The sequence below is a fragment of the Alligator sinensis genome, unplaced genomic scaffold (assembly GCF_000455745.1).
Source record: "Alligator sinensis unplaced genomic scaffold, ASM45574v1 scaffold301_1, whole genome shotgun sequence".
Classification (NCBI taxonomy): Eukaryota; Metazoa; Chordata; order Crocodylia; family Alligatoridae; genus Alligator; species Alligator sinensis.
In genome coordinates, this window is record NW_005842035.1 from 1,306,151 (window position 1) to 1,323,262 (window position 17,112).

Consider the following 17,112-nt stretch of genomic DNA (forward strand, 5'->3'; position numbering starts at 1 on the left):
TCAGATCAGGGTCAGATCTGGGCTGTGACAATGGATCAGGGTCAGATTGGATCTGGCGTATTGGCTCAGGGTCAGATCTGGGCTGTGGCATTGGATCCAGGGTCAGATCAGGGTCAGATCTGGGCTGTGACAATGGATCAGGGTCAGATTGGATCTGGCGTATTGGCTCAGGGTCAGATCTGGGCTGTGGCATTGGATCCAGGGTCAGATTGGATCTGGCTTGCAACATCCAGCCTTTAAAATAAGCAGGGGAATAAACACAACAAAGGTGCCCAGAACTTAGGCAGGGTTAAAATATCAACAGTCCTGGGAAAAGCACCCATGATTCATGCTTGAAATGCAAGACGTGGTCTAAAGATGGCAAAGCACGCTGTCTCTGAAGACCTGTGTGAATGAATCGTCCTTGATACCATGAGAGATCAGGGCACAATGGACCCTGATAATTGTGGGGTACTATGGACCACAGTAACTTCCAGGTTGCAGGCTGGCGTGAACTAGCAAAGCGGCATTCAATGTCTCCCTTTCCACACCAAAGCCTGCATCCACTTGAAAATCACATTAAAGCCTCTTGGGATTCACAAGGACCCAGAGAGCATCTGTGCATAAGGGCTGAACTTTATACCCCCTGAAACTTTCTACCACTGAAACCAATCCCACTCAGCAGGCCCAAGCCCTTAAACTGCGTGCACATTTCCAAGGGAATCGATGGGGTAGCTTGGTGCTACTCAGGGTAAATAAGAGTTTTTCAGTCTTGGTGCCTCCAAGAAGAGCAAGATATTTGCTCTCTCCTCTGCCAGTGCCTGGCTTGATTGGGACAGGCTCCTACCAGACATTTCAATCATGCTAGAGAGGTTAAAACCTCAAGTGCAAGTAGGAATTTACAGAGGGGAAGGGAGAAAAAAGCCATCATCACAGCATGTTTCCTATTTGTCTATTTAAATAAACATTTATATACAAGAGAGCTTTTCACACAGTGCTCAGAAAAGCCCCCGGCATGATACAGTACACGGAAAGCACTGTCTTCTCCTGCCCGCTGCATCCAGCTAACCGGACTGATTTCAGCTGGGTGGATTTGCTGTGGGGAACAGGAGAGCATCTCAGTGCTGCAGTTGGTTTTGTACTGCACCCATCAGCATACATTTGCAGGTTTCTCCCAAAATTGTGATTTCTTAGTAGGTTCAAACCCAAAGGGGAGTTTGAAAGGGGGAAGTGTGTGCGCAGTTTGGCCTGACGGGCAGGAACCAGGGCATGGCATATGGTGGCGGGGGGGCCCGGAGGCTAGGCTGGATGGAAGGGCATTGTCAGAGCCATGGGTGGGGACAAACAGAGGCACATCAGAGGTGTGTGGGGAGCTGGGACTGTCTGGAATAGCCAAAGGGGTCCAGCTGCTTTATCTGCTCACCTCCAAGCCCATGGACCTGCAAGATGGTGAATGAGGCAGGGGTTGGCTCATGTCTGCACCCTCCGCTGCATTACCTTCCCCCATCCTTTAGATCCAGCTTGGCCATCACCAAGCTAATGCACGAGGAGGGGGGACCGCGGCTCTTTACGGAGCCCAACACCACTGCCCGAATGAGGTCACTTCCAATATATGACTCCACCTTCCCTCCCCACCTCCTCGGATGATCCCGTCATGCAGCCAGGCAGTGCAAGGAACCAAGGATGGGGAATCCATGGCTCTAACCTTTTTCCTCCCAGGCCATTCATCCAGGTCCAATTGCATGTTTTCATTAGCAGCAAACAACTGTCTGTGATCTGCCGAAGGGGTTTAGGAACTGGATGATACCTTGAGGGCCAGAAAAAACCCAAGTCACTACCCTCAGTGGAAGAAGGTGTGCCAAGAACTGGCACACTTCTAGCACACCACGTGTACAAATAGTGCGGCCAGGACCACCAGGCCTTGCTGTCCAAAAGCCTCTGAGAAGGATGTAGAGATACGGTGCAATGGAAGTAAAAAGCTGGACGGACTCCCGACCACTCAGCAGGGCTGTAGGTGGGTCTGGCAGTTCCTCTGGTGCTGGTTTCTCTTCCCCCTCTCCGGGGTTATGGGCTTCTCCTCGGGGAAGACGATGGTGGCATATTCTGTCTGGTCGTGCGGGGCCGTCTCCCCGGGGGCCGGCGGCTTCTCGTCCCTCTGAAACTCTAACACCTCGTAATCCACGGTGGACTCAGTCACCACCACGGTCTTGTCTCCCTGCAGCAAAACAGGAGGATGAAACACTTTAACTAAGTCATGTCCGTGTGTGATTAGATCTTGCAAGTGTCCCCCCCCCCGCACCCACACACACTCACATACACACTGTATCGGCGCTCGGATCAGAAGGGACCACTATAATCCTCCAGTCTCACCTCCCACTTAACAGCCCCAAGAACCACAGCCAGGAATTCCTGTATCGAGCCCCGACTGTCTTTTCAAAAAGCATCTTATTGATACTTCGAGCCAGCAAGAGATGGACAACACATCACAACCCTCAGACAAGCTGGGGACAACCCATCGCAAGCCTCTCATTGCCTTCACTTAAAAAAATGCGCACCCTATTTCGAGTTTGTCTGGTTTCACCTTCCAGCCAAAGGATCTTGTTAGGCCTTTTGCTGGTAGTCTGAAGAGCCAACTACTCTCAGAAATCTCTTCCCCAATGGCTGGGACTGCCAGATTGAGATCAGGTTCACTTCTTACCCTTCGCTTTGATGAACTGACTGAGCATCTTTAGTCTCCTCCTGAAAAAGCATCCTTCAAGAGCAACCCAGCTCTACCAACTCAGGAAGGCTGCAGCCAAAGGATCTTGTGCTCTGCTCCCAGGAGCTCTCAGAGCAGCAGATCTGGCCTGTAACTGGAGGGGAGACCTCCAGAGGATAACTGGGAGCTGTTAGGGATGTTGCAGGGAGCCCTGTTCCCTCCAAGTGGGTGTTTGCCCCAGCATGGCACTAGGACATAGCATGACATTAGGATGTTCTCATACAATATGCAACCACGGCGCATGGTCCTATGATGCATCTGTCCAAAGCTGGGACATTGATCCAGCTGTCCTGGCCAAATTCCTTCTCAGATAATTATATTCATGCACTGTTAGACTGTGCACACATTTCCGTCCCTCCTGTCTCTACCCACTGCCTTCCTAACCTCCACTCATTTGCATTTTCACAGATCTGTTTGTTGTAAATTAGCTTCTTTTTTAGAGAACACATAACACCAGCCTGGCAAAGGGTGTTTGGGCCTGAAAGCTTGCAAAGACATTTTTTCCAGCTATTTAGTTGGTGTAATAAAAGATATCACATCTGCCCAAGGAACCTTGCCTGCCTATGTCCTTAGACCAACACGGCTAATACCAACAACCTGGTTAGACTGACAATTTTCCATCTCAGAGAAGTGTTTGCTTCAAGGCTTATAGAGAAAGGGATACTTTGCCTCATGAGATACCATATAAATATGCAATATGAAAATATTACATTGGATTAACAGCAGCAACAGTCACAATGTCACGGCAGCAACCCAAGGTGTTTTTTCTGCATCTTAGCATCTTTCAGTTTGTCTGGGTCTAGCTTTCCGGTACATTTGGCCCAGGTCCTGGTCTTTTTACCAGTTATGGGTGAGAAGCCATGAGCTTGCACAGCTCTGCTGACTGCCATGACTGTGGTGTAGGTGCTTTTTCCCCTGGTGACATCCCAGGGGTGTGCGGCCCAGGGCAACTGACGGGAAGCTTACCTTCAGTGCATTTCCACTCTGTGGTTTTGGTTCTTCTGCAAAGCAACACATTTGGTTAGTACACATGCACATGGCAAGATACAGCAAACAGCACAGCAGCTAGCAGGGTCGCCCGCCTTAGCCCGACAGCTCCCTGCAAACCCGAGAATGGCGCTGGGACCACTCAGCACCCCACACCTGCCCCCCAGAGCATTTCCTGACATCATGCTGTGGGCTGTGCCAATATATGCAGAGCCATAAAGACTCCTCACTTTGGGCAAAGAAATTTTACTTGAGGAAGCATGGGATGCAGGGTCAGCCCTGCCATAGGAGGAGACCTGAGAGAATTCAGCCCTTCAACCCAGCAGAATGAAGGCCCACGATGGGGAGAAATTTGCTGTGTTTTTCAACCCTCAAGGTCCTCTCATGGCAAGAGACCCAGACCCTATTCTCCTCTATTCAGATCCTAATAGCACAAGCATCCCTGGGGTATTGGAGAGCCTGGATGATCCCAGGACATGGTGGAAGCGCCCACTTCCAAGAGGTCTGCTGGAAATGGCAGGCTGAAATCCACTTGGCACTTGCAGCACCTTTCTTGGACTACTTGCACCTCGGTGCAGCAGCTAATATTCTCCCCGTCTAAAGAAGAGACTGCTTGGTAAACCCACAAAAAGGTCAAGCAAATATGACCCAGGCTGGATAGCTTGGCTTGTCGGCCACAGGGGAACGGGTCCACACTGAGTAGGGACTGGGCAAGATAGGCAGGAGGAGCCCGGCAGCCTTGGCCTCGGGCAGGCCTGGGACCTATTCTGAGACAACGCGGCAATAAATGCACATGTCTGCTCTCGTGGCCATCTCTGACCCCTACTTCAAACCATCTCCCTGGGCCAAAGGCCGAGCTGGCTTTGGCTGCAAGGAGGGAGAAGGCAGCAGGTGCCCACTGCCCTATCCGCCCTGCCTCAACGTACTTCTTCGCCTGTGCGTGATGAGGAAGAGCAGGTAGCTGAAGAGAAGCAGCAGGGCCAAGACGGTGACAATCAGGCCGACAATGAGCAGGACTTTATACAGATCCCCGGGGTAGAGGTTGCTCGGGGTCTCATCAGGAGTGTCTGTGGTATTCCCATCCATCACAGCTTCTGAAATCAGTCAATACAGGAAAGGATCAGACTATAAGAGATGCTGTCAAGTCTCTGTATAAATATAAAGGCAGTCAGGTCACCTCCCCAGGTGCTAGGCAGAGAGCAAGACCTTGACATTGCTTCAGTCTCTTGTGAGCCCTTTGGCTGCAAATTTTAAAGGCATGGAGGGGAACCCAAATCCCAATGAACTCCAGCCCATGGCAGGAGGTGTTTCTGACTCGTGCCAGTCATTTGGGTGGAGGTGGACTTCACCCACGGCTTGCAAGAGCTGGAACGGGGGCTGACGCAGCAACGCTCTTGATTAAATCTTCCGATTTCTATCTCCACCGTGCCACCCACTCAGTCCAACCCTCTCCGATTGTTCAGTCTCCTGTTTCATTTGAACAAAAGAAAGGCAAGGGAACGGAAAAAAAACACCCCTTTTTACCTAAAATAATCTAATTCCCTCCATTCTATTTGAAGCGGTGGCAGTGCAAAAACTAGTGGCCACTTACGTATAAAAACCAACAGTCCTATTCAGGTAGGAAAAACACCTAAAACCTTTGAATCAAACATACCCCCTTGAGATACAGGCTACCTCCATCACCTGTTTCTAAATAGCAGGCTGTCAGGGCCATGTCTCATTGCCAATCATCAGCCATTTATTGCTGGTAGACATTTTTTTTTAAGGTTTCAGCCTAAAATAGAAATGTTGGAAATGTTTCTATTTCTCAGGGCGTCCAATGAAACTTTTTGAAAACAAAAAAAATCTGGAATTTTTCACAATTGAAACAGTGAATCCCCCGCTCCCACCCTTATTTTCTGAACACCGTATTTTCAGAGCACCGAAAAACTCCCCCGTGTATGGCGAACAAAAAATGTCAAGAAACACATCAGTAACAGTTTCTATAACATCTTTGATACAAACCTTCACTGGAAAGCATGAAAAAGCCAACAGATATTCACATGTTGGGGTTGTAGCAAAAAGGAAAGTTATTTTGTGTGAAAAATTTATTCTGTTGTAAAAGAAATGCATTGCACACTCCACTATTGGTCCATCTGGCCCATAGCATCTGAGCTCTACGGGCACTTTCCTCTGGGGCTGAGCTGTTTTTTTCATAACGTCAATTTCACAATGTCAATTGCACAATGTCAATTTCATAATGTCAATTTCACAGCTGCTTTAGCACAGGTTGGGATCCGGGATTGAACACAAGCCCATTGTAACACAGAGGAGAAAATCAAGGGGTAGATCGGACAGTGCTGTGCGTTAGGAGGTGCACGCCCGTGATCGAGGGTTCATTCCAGCTGCTGCAGATAGTTAGCTGTGGTGGGAAAATAACATAACAAAACACCCATGGTGGGCTGCTGGATTACCATGATCTACTTATATACATATAAATATAGATGTATACATACATAGGAGCCTACTCGTGCAGATGGTACTTGACGCATGCCAACGTTTCAGCCGCTGGAGTGAAAGCACCCACAAACGTGCTTTCACTTCACGCGGTGAATGTGCAAGAACCGGCCCCAGCACCTATCTGTGATCTTAATTAAGTTCGCCTCCTGGAAATAGAGTTGCAAATGTCTAAGCTGCACTTGAGCACGACTGCACTTCAAAGCAGAGGTACTTACTGTTTTTGCCTTAGCTGAGACAGCACATATCACAGAATCTAACCCCAAAGTGCCGTCATCCCCAGCTGGAGTCTTTGGGTGCTAGGCTATAATAAATAGTTGGTTGGGAAAATGAGGGTTGGCATGTAGTCTGAAGACCAGAGAGCTAAGGTTTTGGCTGGCTTGAGTGGAAATGAGTTCCCCAGCCAAAAATTGTCATCAGTCCTAGCAGCGCACGTGCTAAGCAGGCTTCGTATGGTAAGACATGAAATAAACGGGGAATATAGCACATGCCGACAACCCTGTAATGAGTCTTTAGATCAGTGGTTCTCAGCCTTTTTTAGACTCCACGCCCCCCTCAGATGATGTTTTCACTTGCTCTTTGACTACAGAAAAATAGTAGGGCATCTTTTCTGCTGCAAAGAACTCAGAAAGACCACCCCTATGGATTTCTATTCGAAATCTCTGGGTTTATCTCATGAATTAAGCTTGTAAACCTAACAGTGCTCACAATGTGGGGCAGCCCATGGCACCCTTGAAAGGATCTCAAGGTGCTGTGGCACCCTGGTTGAGAATCACCCTGGTTGAGAATCACTGCGGACCCTTGAAATGCTGCGGAAACAGCGGCATGGACAGACCTCAGAGTCTGCCCCTCCAAACACACAAGTCCCTACCCCTCAAGCTCAGGGAAAATCTCTAGAGCAGGGGTGGGCAAAATAGAGCCCGCAGCCTGGATCCGGCCGACCAACTGATTGGATCCAGTCTGCAGGCAGGTGCCTGCTAATTGAATGCATCTGGCCCGCGGCTGCCCCCGTGGCGCTATGCATAGGGCCAAAGCAGGCCTGCTCCTGCTCCTGCTCCCACCCAGGGCAGCCTGTGCCCACTGGTCCCAGCCCCAACCAGTGCACACAGCTTCCCAGTGGGGCTGCTCCCAGTGCAGGCGCCCAGGTACCACTCAGCTCCTCCTGCCTCCAGCGAGTCCTCCTCCTCCTGCCCCTGCCGCGCCACTCCAGACGGCGGGGGAGATTTTATTTTGAGCTATCGTGCAAACGCCTCTATACACACGACTCAAAGAAAACATAAATAAGGACCAACCTTCTTTTTGGAAAGAAAATGAAAATATGCTAGCGTAGATGTTTGATGTTTAGGACACGGTTTGTTTTTTTCATCTCTGATTTGTTCAAACGATATCTTCCGAAAGATTTCACGTGTGCAGCCCTCACGGCTCACCAAAACTCGTTAAGTGGCCCTCCAGCCAGTTGTTGGAGCAACAATTCATGAATAATAAGCTGATTATTAAGAGCAACAATTCGTTAATTGTTGCTCTTATGAATTGCTCTCAATGAATTGTGGGTTCTTTCCAGCTGAAATAATTGCCGTCTGCAAGGTTTTGGGGCAGAAGGCCAAAAACACCCCAACCTCCACTTGTACAATGTTGACATGCCGGGGTGGACCGTGCGAGAGCTACAAAGGGCCTGATCCTTGTCGTGGCAGCTCAGCCCCAACCCCTTCCCCACCATCCACCCTGAGGTGTGCATGCCAAGCAAAACGCCTTTGTGTGCCATGCTCTAGAGACTGGACACATGTAACAGTTATACCAACATTATACTATACAGGTATTAGCTGTCCCAGTATAATCCATAGATCTTTCTACTCCTATATGGGTATAATGGAGCTAAACTGCTGTAACTTTAAATATGTTTCATTCAGGTTTACCATTACCTTGGGCTAGTAATATAGGAGTGGACAGGCATAACAGTTATTGAAGCTGCAGATGCATTTTCTAGAGCAGCAAGGCCATTTCCCATTTCAAACCCTTTTCAAGTTATGCCTGCCTGCAGCCTCTGCTAGCAACGCAGGGCCAGTTCCCCCCAGCTGAGATCCCATTCAGCAGAGGATAACCATAGCCAGAGACACAAGACACTTCATGACAGTATCTTTGAAACAAACCTGTCACTGTGAGCATGGACCGGTTGCTTTCTATCACTTTGTGAGATGGAGAGAAAGTTATCAGCCCACAAAAGTACAAGCCCGTGTCATTCTTCTGCAGATTCAAAAGCTTCATCTCGATCACAGATGGGTGGTTGATGAGGTGGTATTTTACTGTCTTGATGTCTTTCTTATTCCCTTGAAGCCCAGCAATTTTCAGGGATTGGGTGCCATTGGTCGCTTTGTACCAGTTCAAGTTATCATCCAATGCATGGAAGTTTCCCCTGGAAATGTTGCAGAAGAAGGAGGCGTTGTCCCCTTCTCGTCCGACTAATACCGATGGATGAAAAGTCACTGTTTCAGAGAAAAAAAACGGAAAAAAAGAACAGGGCTCAGTTACCAGCCAACACACTGATCGGCCTCGTGAGAACATTTCACAGTGGCCTCTTGCTAAGGGTCCTGGAGATCCCAGTCTTAAATGAAGGGCTGCATTGTATAAGGAGCTATGAAAAAAGAGAAGACCACAGACAACCCTTGGCCAATGTGTGTGTGGACACAGCTTTGGCCTTAATTATCTACCCACTCTTAGAAGCAGATGGAAGGATGTGGCCAATGGATGTGGTATATACCCATGAACCCAAAGCGTGCTTCAGCATGGTTAACACTGTGTTAGACCAAAGGAAGAGCAACTCATCACAGTCTCCTGCTCTGAGGAATCAGAATTTGTGCTAGAGGTGATATCTTTTCTCAGACCAACGAGATGTTTGCAAAAAAAAGTCTTTATTTGAATGCTTTTGGGCAAAGGTACCCTTCTTCAGGCATTGGAGAAAAGATTGTAAAAGCTCTCCGGCACTTGGTAGCCCTGCCTAGGAGGCCACCTCCAATCTCTGACCTGTGCCTCAGGGGAGGGTGGGTAAAGCCCTGTGATGCTGAAAGGGGCTGGCATGGGTCCATTCATGGTGATTGTTTTATTCAAGCACAAAAGTGGATTGAGTCTGAGTACTCTGCCTTAATGCACAGCAGCACCCAGACCTTACAGACAAAACCTTTGGTATCTGGGATAATCCTTCCTTTGGATATTACACAGCCCACACGTTTTGCCTCTTGACTTTCTAACATTTTTTAGTAATACTAGGACCACACAGAGCCTAGGAGAGTGGCAAAAGATGCAACTCCCCTCCAGATTTAGAGACCAGCAGACTGCTTCCTGGGCACGTCTACACGTGCGCATTTACTGCGCAGTAACTGAAATTGCTGCGCAGTACAAGTGAACGTCTACATGTGCATGCCCATACTGCACAGTAAATATGGCAACTTATGCCAACTTGAGTGTAAATTTGAGACCTGCGTCATGCAGGTATCATTTTTACACCCAATTAGTTACTGCACCGTAACGCACATATAGATGCCTTAGTGTGCAGTGGCACTGTGTGTGTGGACCAACTTGGGACTAGCTTTAGTCCCAAGTCAGTCCATGCACAGCATTAATGTGCTATAATGCCGGCATGTGTAGACACCAGCCTATTCCAACTTACTGCACAGTACCTTACTGTGCAGTAAATTTAAGCTGGTGCTAATGCACGTGTAGACACACCCACTGAGTAGCAACTGGGCTCTTCTGAAAACCTGGTCCCAACTCTAGGAGCTGAGTGCTTGCAAGCCTGCCCCTAAGAACATCACGGGGACCTTGGCTTGAGCTAGACCTCACTGCCCCATATAGCTCCCGTTCCCTGAATGTGGCAGCTGAGACATATAAAATCACTAGTTACTTTTACAAATCTGGGCCTGAATTAAAAGGCATCTGCATGACCTGTTATCTCTGCCTCCTGGAATGGAAGCTGTATGCGGCAGGGGCTGTATCCTTCTGGAGGTACTGAACAAAGAGACAAAGTCTCTGTGACTTAACTCCCATGAAATCAAAGCAATAGTTAAAGCCAGACCCTGAGCGAAACAAAGAGCTTTTCATCATCAGTAATAACTGTTCCATTCAATATGGTACCGAGTCAAATTCTGTTCTCAGTTCCCCGCAATTAGCCCCAGAGGAACTTCCATCCTGCCTGTGTCTTGTATGAAAATTAGGAACTATTTTTATTATATGTTAGTCATCATTTCTCTGACTCTCCTCCTGCAAGTCAGCAAGTGAAACCAACACATGGATGAAATGCACAGCGGTGATTCACAACCGGGGTAGCAAACCCATCCTCAGCCTCATCCCATTCCCCGCCTGCCTGCAGTGGCTCACGCTGCTAACTGGACAGATAAGATGCTTGTGTCTCATCTGTCACCCCGCTGTGCCTCTTGCCATAGCTGGCCCTGCAGTCTTTTGAGTTGTAACCACACCATCCATATAGTAGCCACAGCGTGATGCCTTCACTTCAGGACTCAGGGTCTGTGGCACCCTTCTCCAGCTCGCAGACTTAATGCTGACTTCAGCTGCAAGGATATGGTCAAACACAATGGGAAGTGGGTGATGTGACAACCTTGCTGTGTCCTCACTGAAGGGTGCAAACAAGTGATGTATCAGCGTTAGGCAGGCAGACAGGCTTGACACAGATATGCATTATGGACGGGGCTTTCGAAGTGATCCGTGGTGCCCTGCTACAGACAGAGGAACACAGGCTGGAAGGGGTCTCCCGGACTATCGTGTCCAAACCTCTTCAAGGGGACTGATCTCTAGAACATGCTGCATATTCCCTCCGATGATCAAGTCTTTGCCAGGTCCCAAGTTGGCGCCCACATTTCCCATGCACTTTTGAACACCTTGTCCTACCATGTGCTACTGCTCCCATCCCTACCTCCCATGTCTGTCTCATCCACCTGTTGCATCTTGTCCTGAACTAGACTGTAGCCTGTCTGGGGTGGGGACTGTCATGGTACTATCTTCACAATGGTTAGCATCATGATTCTTCATTGCGCCCATCCTCGACATTTCTGAAATAACATCCCCTTATTACCACGATCCCTCCAGCGTTCAAGATTTCTGGGGGAACGCAGTCACTAAGGAGGGGCTAACTTAGACATGTGTTTGGAAAGTTATCACCTTAGAAACAGAGAATCACAGAAAATGAGGGTTGAAGGGCCCTCAGGGGGTTGCATCTAGTCCAACCCCTGCTCCAAGCAGGACCAGCCCCAACTCCATCATCCCAGCCAAGGCTTTGTCTAGCTGGGTCTTCAAAACCTTCAAGGATGGAGACTCTAGCACTGCTCTGGGTAGCCTGTTGCAGTGCTTTACTACCCTCCTTGTGAGAAAGTTTCCCCCCAATATCTAACCTAAACTTCCCTTCTTAGGATTATAGAATCACCTTGCTTCACCCAGCTCCGCCACCTAATCATAGAGCCAAATATCCAATCACCAAAATGCTGCTGCACAAAATCCCAGCCCATCACAAGCAGCTAGAATTGTTTCCCCCCCATTTCTATAGTAATTGAGCTCCATCTTTCCTCACACTTTCAACTGAATCTTTTCATCCCCATGGAAAGGAAGAACCCACAAGAAAGCGCGTTAAACATTAACAAATGGCAAACCCCATATTTCACTGCTATCCTCTGCACATGGTGTCTGGCCAGCCTTTGTAATCATAACATCATTAAAAATGAGGATTGAAAGGGAGCTCAGGAGGTCACATCCAGTCCAACCCCCTGCTCCAAGCAGGACCAGCCCCAGCTACATCGTCCCAGCCATGGCTTTGTCAATGCATCTCTCCTACTTGTGGCCCTCACTCCTTGCCAACTTCTTAGGGCGCAATATTGCCAACTTTGTCAGGCCGTGCTCTGTACTCCTCTCTGGTGAGTACAATGCATCTGCAATACGGCCTGCAAGACAGCCGAGTGTCTGAGAGGGCCAGCTGTGTAGGCTACATTAAGATCTCCTACCATTTATATTTGCATCCACATACTTTGTGCAAATAGCCTGTTCCTTTGCGGTCAAAACTAGACTCCGCTTTTCTCTTTTCTGTCCTCCTTTGATAAGCCAATTATAACTTCCCACCTTCTTTTTATGAGTGTTTCTAAAAAACCCTCGGTATAGTTCTTTTTTCCACTCATTACTGCCTACATGCTACTTGCTGTTGTCTGTCTAATGACTTACATGCATTAGGAGTCTATTCGTCACTTGGCTTCCTAACTCAAGCCATGATCCAGTCAATCTGCCTTCTTGCTCTCACGTAATTCCAGGGTCCTGTTCCATGACACGGTCATCGTTGCCATCACTATGCCCTAATGCCTAAGGACGTGTACAGAGCACAGCACACCATAAACAGCCATGCCTGTTTGCTCAGAGAGAGAAAGACCCTCCTGGTTAATCCTACTCCTCCGCAGGAGCACGTTTTCAATGAGTAGGATGATTATTATTAACAAAGAAAATGTTGTCTTCATCAAGCATCGCTAAACCCCTCATTAACAGGATGATTAATCTGTCTAAATCTGGACAGACCGCCCCTACAGATAGGAGCGGGGAGCCGAATCATCATTAAATCACAGATTTATAGAAATCCGAGACTGGAAGGGACCTGAAAAGATCCTCTATTCCAGCCCCAACCCCCTGCCCTGAGGAAGAGTTTGTCTGGCCTATTCCTAAAAACCTCCAGTGAAGAAGGCTTTGCAGGCTCCCCTGGTAACCTGTTCTGGAGTTTCGTTGCACTTGCAATTAGAAAGCTTCTTCCCATTATCCAAACCACAAATGCTTTGCTGCCAGGAAAGCTGATGTCTTCTGTTCCTGCTATCTTCTGCTCTTGCCCAGCTAGAAGCCTGAATCCGGCCTCTTTGAGCACAAGGGGAGAGACAAAGCCCTGAGAGCAAGCAGCAAGCTAGGAATAGTCACCATCATCTGGGTACATGAGGCTGGTAGGAACTAACTCTTGAGCATCCCTGATACCTATTGAAACTCAGACTTGTATTAGGATCAGTGTTAAGTTGGCCCAACTGTCCTAATGCTCTTTTAATTATGCCTGGGTGCCTTTGTGAATAGTTTCCTGATCAATGGCCTTTTTCAATGAGTGCCTCCTGTAAAATGCCACGTAGCTGCTGATATAGTGCAGTGCCCAGCTGGTATTTCTTCCCATCCTTCCTCCTGTACCCACAGGGAACAAGCAACCACTCTCCTCTTCATCACAAAAGGATAAGGACATCACACAGACAGCCCTTACCCACTCCCCTGGGACTGCCAGCCAGTGTTTCCAAGGCGGCAGATCTTGGACCTGGCCTGAGGTCACCATGTCCTTTCCCTTCACCTTCTGTCCTCTTCTGATCTCTCCTATAGCACATTGCAGTAAAGTGAAACTTTTTTTATTTTCTTCTCCACCTGGATAACATAGCGCTACCTCCCCAGCCCCTCCACACCTATCACTAAAGCTTCTAGCTTCTCAAAGGGGTTTGCCCCCGCTGCCACACTGTGCCACGGTGCCTGCACCCATTTTTCCAAACCCTAGGTCTGCCCATGGGATGAATCATAGAAAATGAGGGTTGGGAGGGACCTCAGGAGGTCTTGGGCTGGGATTAGAACAAGCCATTGCCTGGCTGTGAAATGCTCCTTCCCCATCATCAGTTCTGCTTGAATCCACCCCTTATTGACATCAATGCAATCAGAGGAAGGGGCTTTATTGTCTGGGGAAAGCTGTTCTAAGTGCTTGGGCATGGCAGCCCAGAGGATAAACACTGGCGAGCCACCAGCATGGGCATTTTGATGGGCTAGGCACAAGGCGGGGTCACCAGGCTGTAGGCACACCTAGCTTTGCTGGCCTTTTGCAGTGCAAATGGTCTGTGCATCACATATGTATGGCACAACACATGGGAGGTGTTCACATCCCCCCTAACACCCCAGGCCTTATGGACAGCAAGATAAAAACTGCTCGCCTGACTCTGCCCACTCTCACCCCAAATGCAATGAGGAGTCACCCTGTTGAAGACACTGAGTTTCACCAACATAGAGGAGAAGAAAATCAGCCCGGAGTGCTTTGGCAAGCACCCCTGGGTTCACTGATAGAAGCGGGTTGAATATTACAGGCCAAATTTGTCTGAGTGCACTTGAGTAAAAAGGATAATTTCACTCTGCGGCTGTCTGAAGGATTGCTGCGATGCATCAGAGTCAGCTGCTGCCAGTACATGATTAATATTTGACATTTTCTATTTTGTTCCTCCTTTTTAGCTGCTTATGATCTTTGTGGGCTAATTGCTGGAAGTGCAGGAATGAGCTTTTTAAACATGAGGACAGGTTGCAGACCCTCTGTTTCCAGGGACCCTCTGCAGTCCATGCAACTACATTGATATTAGGACCTGTCCCCTATCATAATCCATGATTTAGCCCTCAATCACCATCATTAATTGTTGATAATAAGGTTCTCGGGCCTTTCCCCCTGTACTATATCTATCCATCAGCACCATAGACACCCCAATATCTATCTATCTATCTATCTATCTATCGAACTTGGAGGTCTTTAAGAGGAGACTGGACAAGCACCTGGCTGGGGTGCTGACCCCAGCGCTCTTTCCTGCCCAGGGCAGGGGATCAGACTCGATGATCTATGGAGGTCCCCTCCAACCTTAAAAATTGATCTGTCTATCTATCTGTCTGTCTGTCTATATGTCTGTCTAGCTGTCTAGATTAGAGATGGGCATGAACCCCTATAGTTTGGAGTATTTGAACATCTGAGTCTAAACCACATCTTTCACGTGGCTGGCAAGACATGTTAAATTAACGGTAATTTAGATTTCCCTGTAAAAAAAAAAAGGTTATTTCCCAGGTTATTTGCAGGAGTCCATGAAACCAGCTGGTTTCTCCTCGAACATCCCCTCAGGTAACAAACCTGCATGGCCTTCTCATGGACAAACCCCCAGCTTTCGGGTGCACTCTTGGCACAGAAACAGCCTGCATTGTCGGCACAGAAACTCTTTCATTTTGTAAGCAAGTTCAGCTGAGCGAGGAAAGCAACTCTGGGACCACGAACGGCCCAGGAGCGCGGTGGGGCTTCCTCGATTAGATATGAGAATTGACGGACCGTGGGTCTGCCGTGAAATTGCAGCTCTGTGGTTCTGAATTAAGAGCTCAGGGCATGGCAATGGTCAGCACAAGCTGAGAAACGAGTTTGGTTGTCTGTGAGGCGCAGGAGCTTGCTTGGATCGTGCTGCTGTTGCCAATTTTACATGTGCTGTGGCTTTTTTTTAATTTTATTTTGGCTTTTTTTTTTTACTCTTTACAAGGGATGCATGAGAGGGGCAATGCCTCAGCTTTTTAGGACACGTCACAGACAGAGGCATTGTTTTCCACCCGCCCACCCCGCTCTCAGCTCGACATCCAAAACAGCTCATTCTGGAAAGCACTTGAGCCAGTTTGGGCAAAACCAAGCCTAATTTTCTATGATTCGATAAATTTAGAGCCCACTCTATTGAAAACGATGCCTGCCTTTCTAGATGCATTCAGCTCATTTTTTCCCCCCGCTGCTCCTCTTACAAGCCAGGCAATGACTTTTAGACCTGAGTTTTTACGCTCTCCGCAGCACAAATTGTCAGTGATTTGCCGACTGATATCTTTGCACTTCCACGTCACTTTTCTTCCTTGCCCTTTATAAAAGTAAACCAGACCCATTAACCTCCCTTTCAAGGTGGAGTGCGGGGACGGGAAGTGACTTGGCTACAAAGTGAGTCCCTGGCAGAGCCGGGAACAAACCCCCGCAAGGTCCTTGCTCTTATCCTCGCACCCCGTCGTCACCCACCATGCGTCTTTATTTCAACGGTGCCCCAGACAGCAAGGGTCCATGGGCATGGACCACAGAGATGAGGTCTCCGTGGAAGGGGAATTAGTCCCCCACCCAAATGGGACGGCTGAGAGTCCAAAGTGAGGGATGAAGCCTTCGTCCCACCACCCTCCTCCTGACAAATTCAAAGCGAGCCTTGCTACAGCCAATATTCAGGGTTGTTTCTATCCCGGTACTTTGTCCCCCCTCCATGCCCACGTCAAGCCCAGCACGTCAATCTGGCTTCTCAGCCTCCTAGGTACCATCTCTCCCTCTACAGCCGGCAAAGCTCGGAGCTTAGCAAACATTTTCCACGGGGCACAAGCACCACGAGCCTTTATTCACAGGTCGCACCGCACCGCTACGTACCGAGCTGGGAAAGCAGGAGCCCCGGCGTGCAGCATAGCAGCAGCATGCAGACGCCGGCCACGATAACATGTAGTCTCTCCATGGCTGTCTCCAAGGGGCCACGAGCTGCGACGGGGTCTGCACGTGGGCTGCAGCGAGCACAATCCAAGCAGCTGGGCCCAGGCGGCGTGGCTGGGGGGGTGCCGGGGGGCTCCTGTGTCCCCGCAGGGTCCCTTCGTGCCTCGCTGCAGTGGGGGCTTTGCGTCACGGCGACCCTGGTACCAGCGTGGCGGCTGCTTGCCTCCGACTGTGTGCAGCAGAGGCAGGAATGGAAATGAAACGTGCCCATCGCGGCTGAGGAGGGAAATCCTCCCTGCCACCCGCCCCCTGCTTCCTCCTCCAACGCAGCCTGACAGCTGTGCCTCCACCTGGCCCCGGCCCCCTCCCCGCACCATGGTGCCTCTTCACGTTCCCACGCATCATTCACCCAACCCAGAAAAGAGGCAGCAGCCTCGCCGTAAGGGTCTGAAGCACGAGACCACAAGAAAAGGGGGCAGCGGGCTGCAGAGGCTGTTTTCTGTGCAACGCAATGGGTCGTGCTCACACCGTGCTGCTGGCTTGTGGCTGTGCAAAGACTTTAATACGTGTTATTTATTCTGACTCATTGCAGGGCTAGTGAAAGCACCTGGGC

At 49.1% G+C, this 17,112-nt stretch overlaps 1 protein-coding gene across 1 annotated transcript; it reads right to left on the minus strand.

Moving 5' to 3' along the window:
* Positions 1-927: 927 nt before the first annotated feature.
* PDCD1 (programmed cell death 1) lies at positions 928-16,825 on the minus strand. The gene is made up of 5 exons (XM_025202755.1): positions 16,443-16,825; positions 8,368-8,700; positions 4,651-4,818; positions 3,704-3,738; positions 928-2,194 (listed from the first exon to the last, which is right to left on the minus strand). Exons 1-5 carry the CDS (start codon positions 16,768-16,770, stop codon positions 1,979-1,981), a joined length of 1,080 nt encoding a protein of 359 aa, XP_025058540.1. The 5' UTR covers positions 16,771-16,825; the 3' UTR covers positions 928-1,978.
* Between the last annotated feature and the right edge of the window lie 287 nt (positions 16,826-17,112).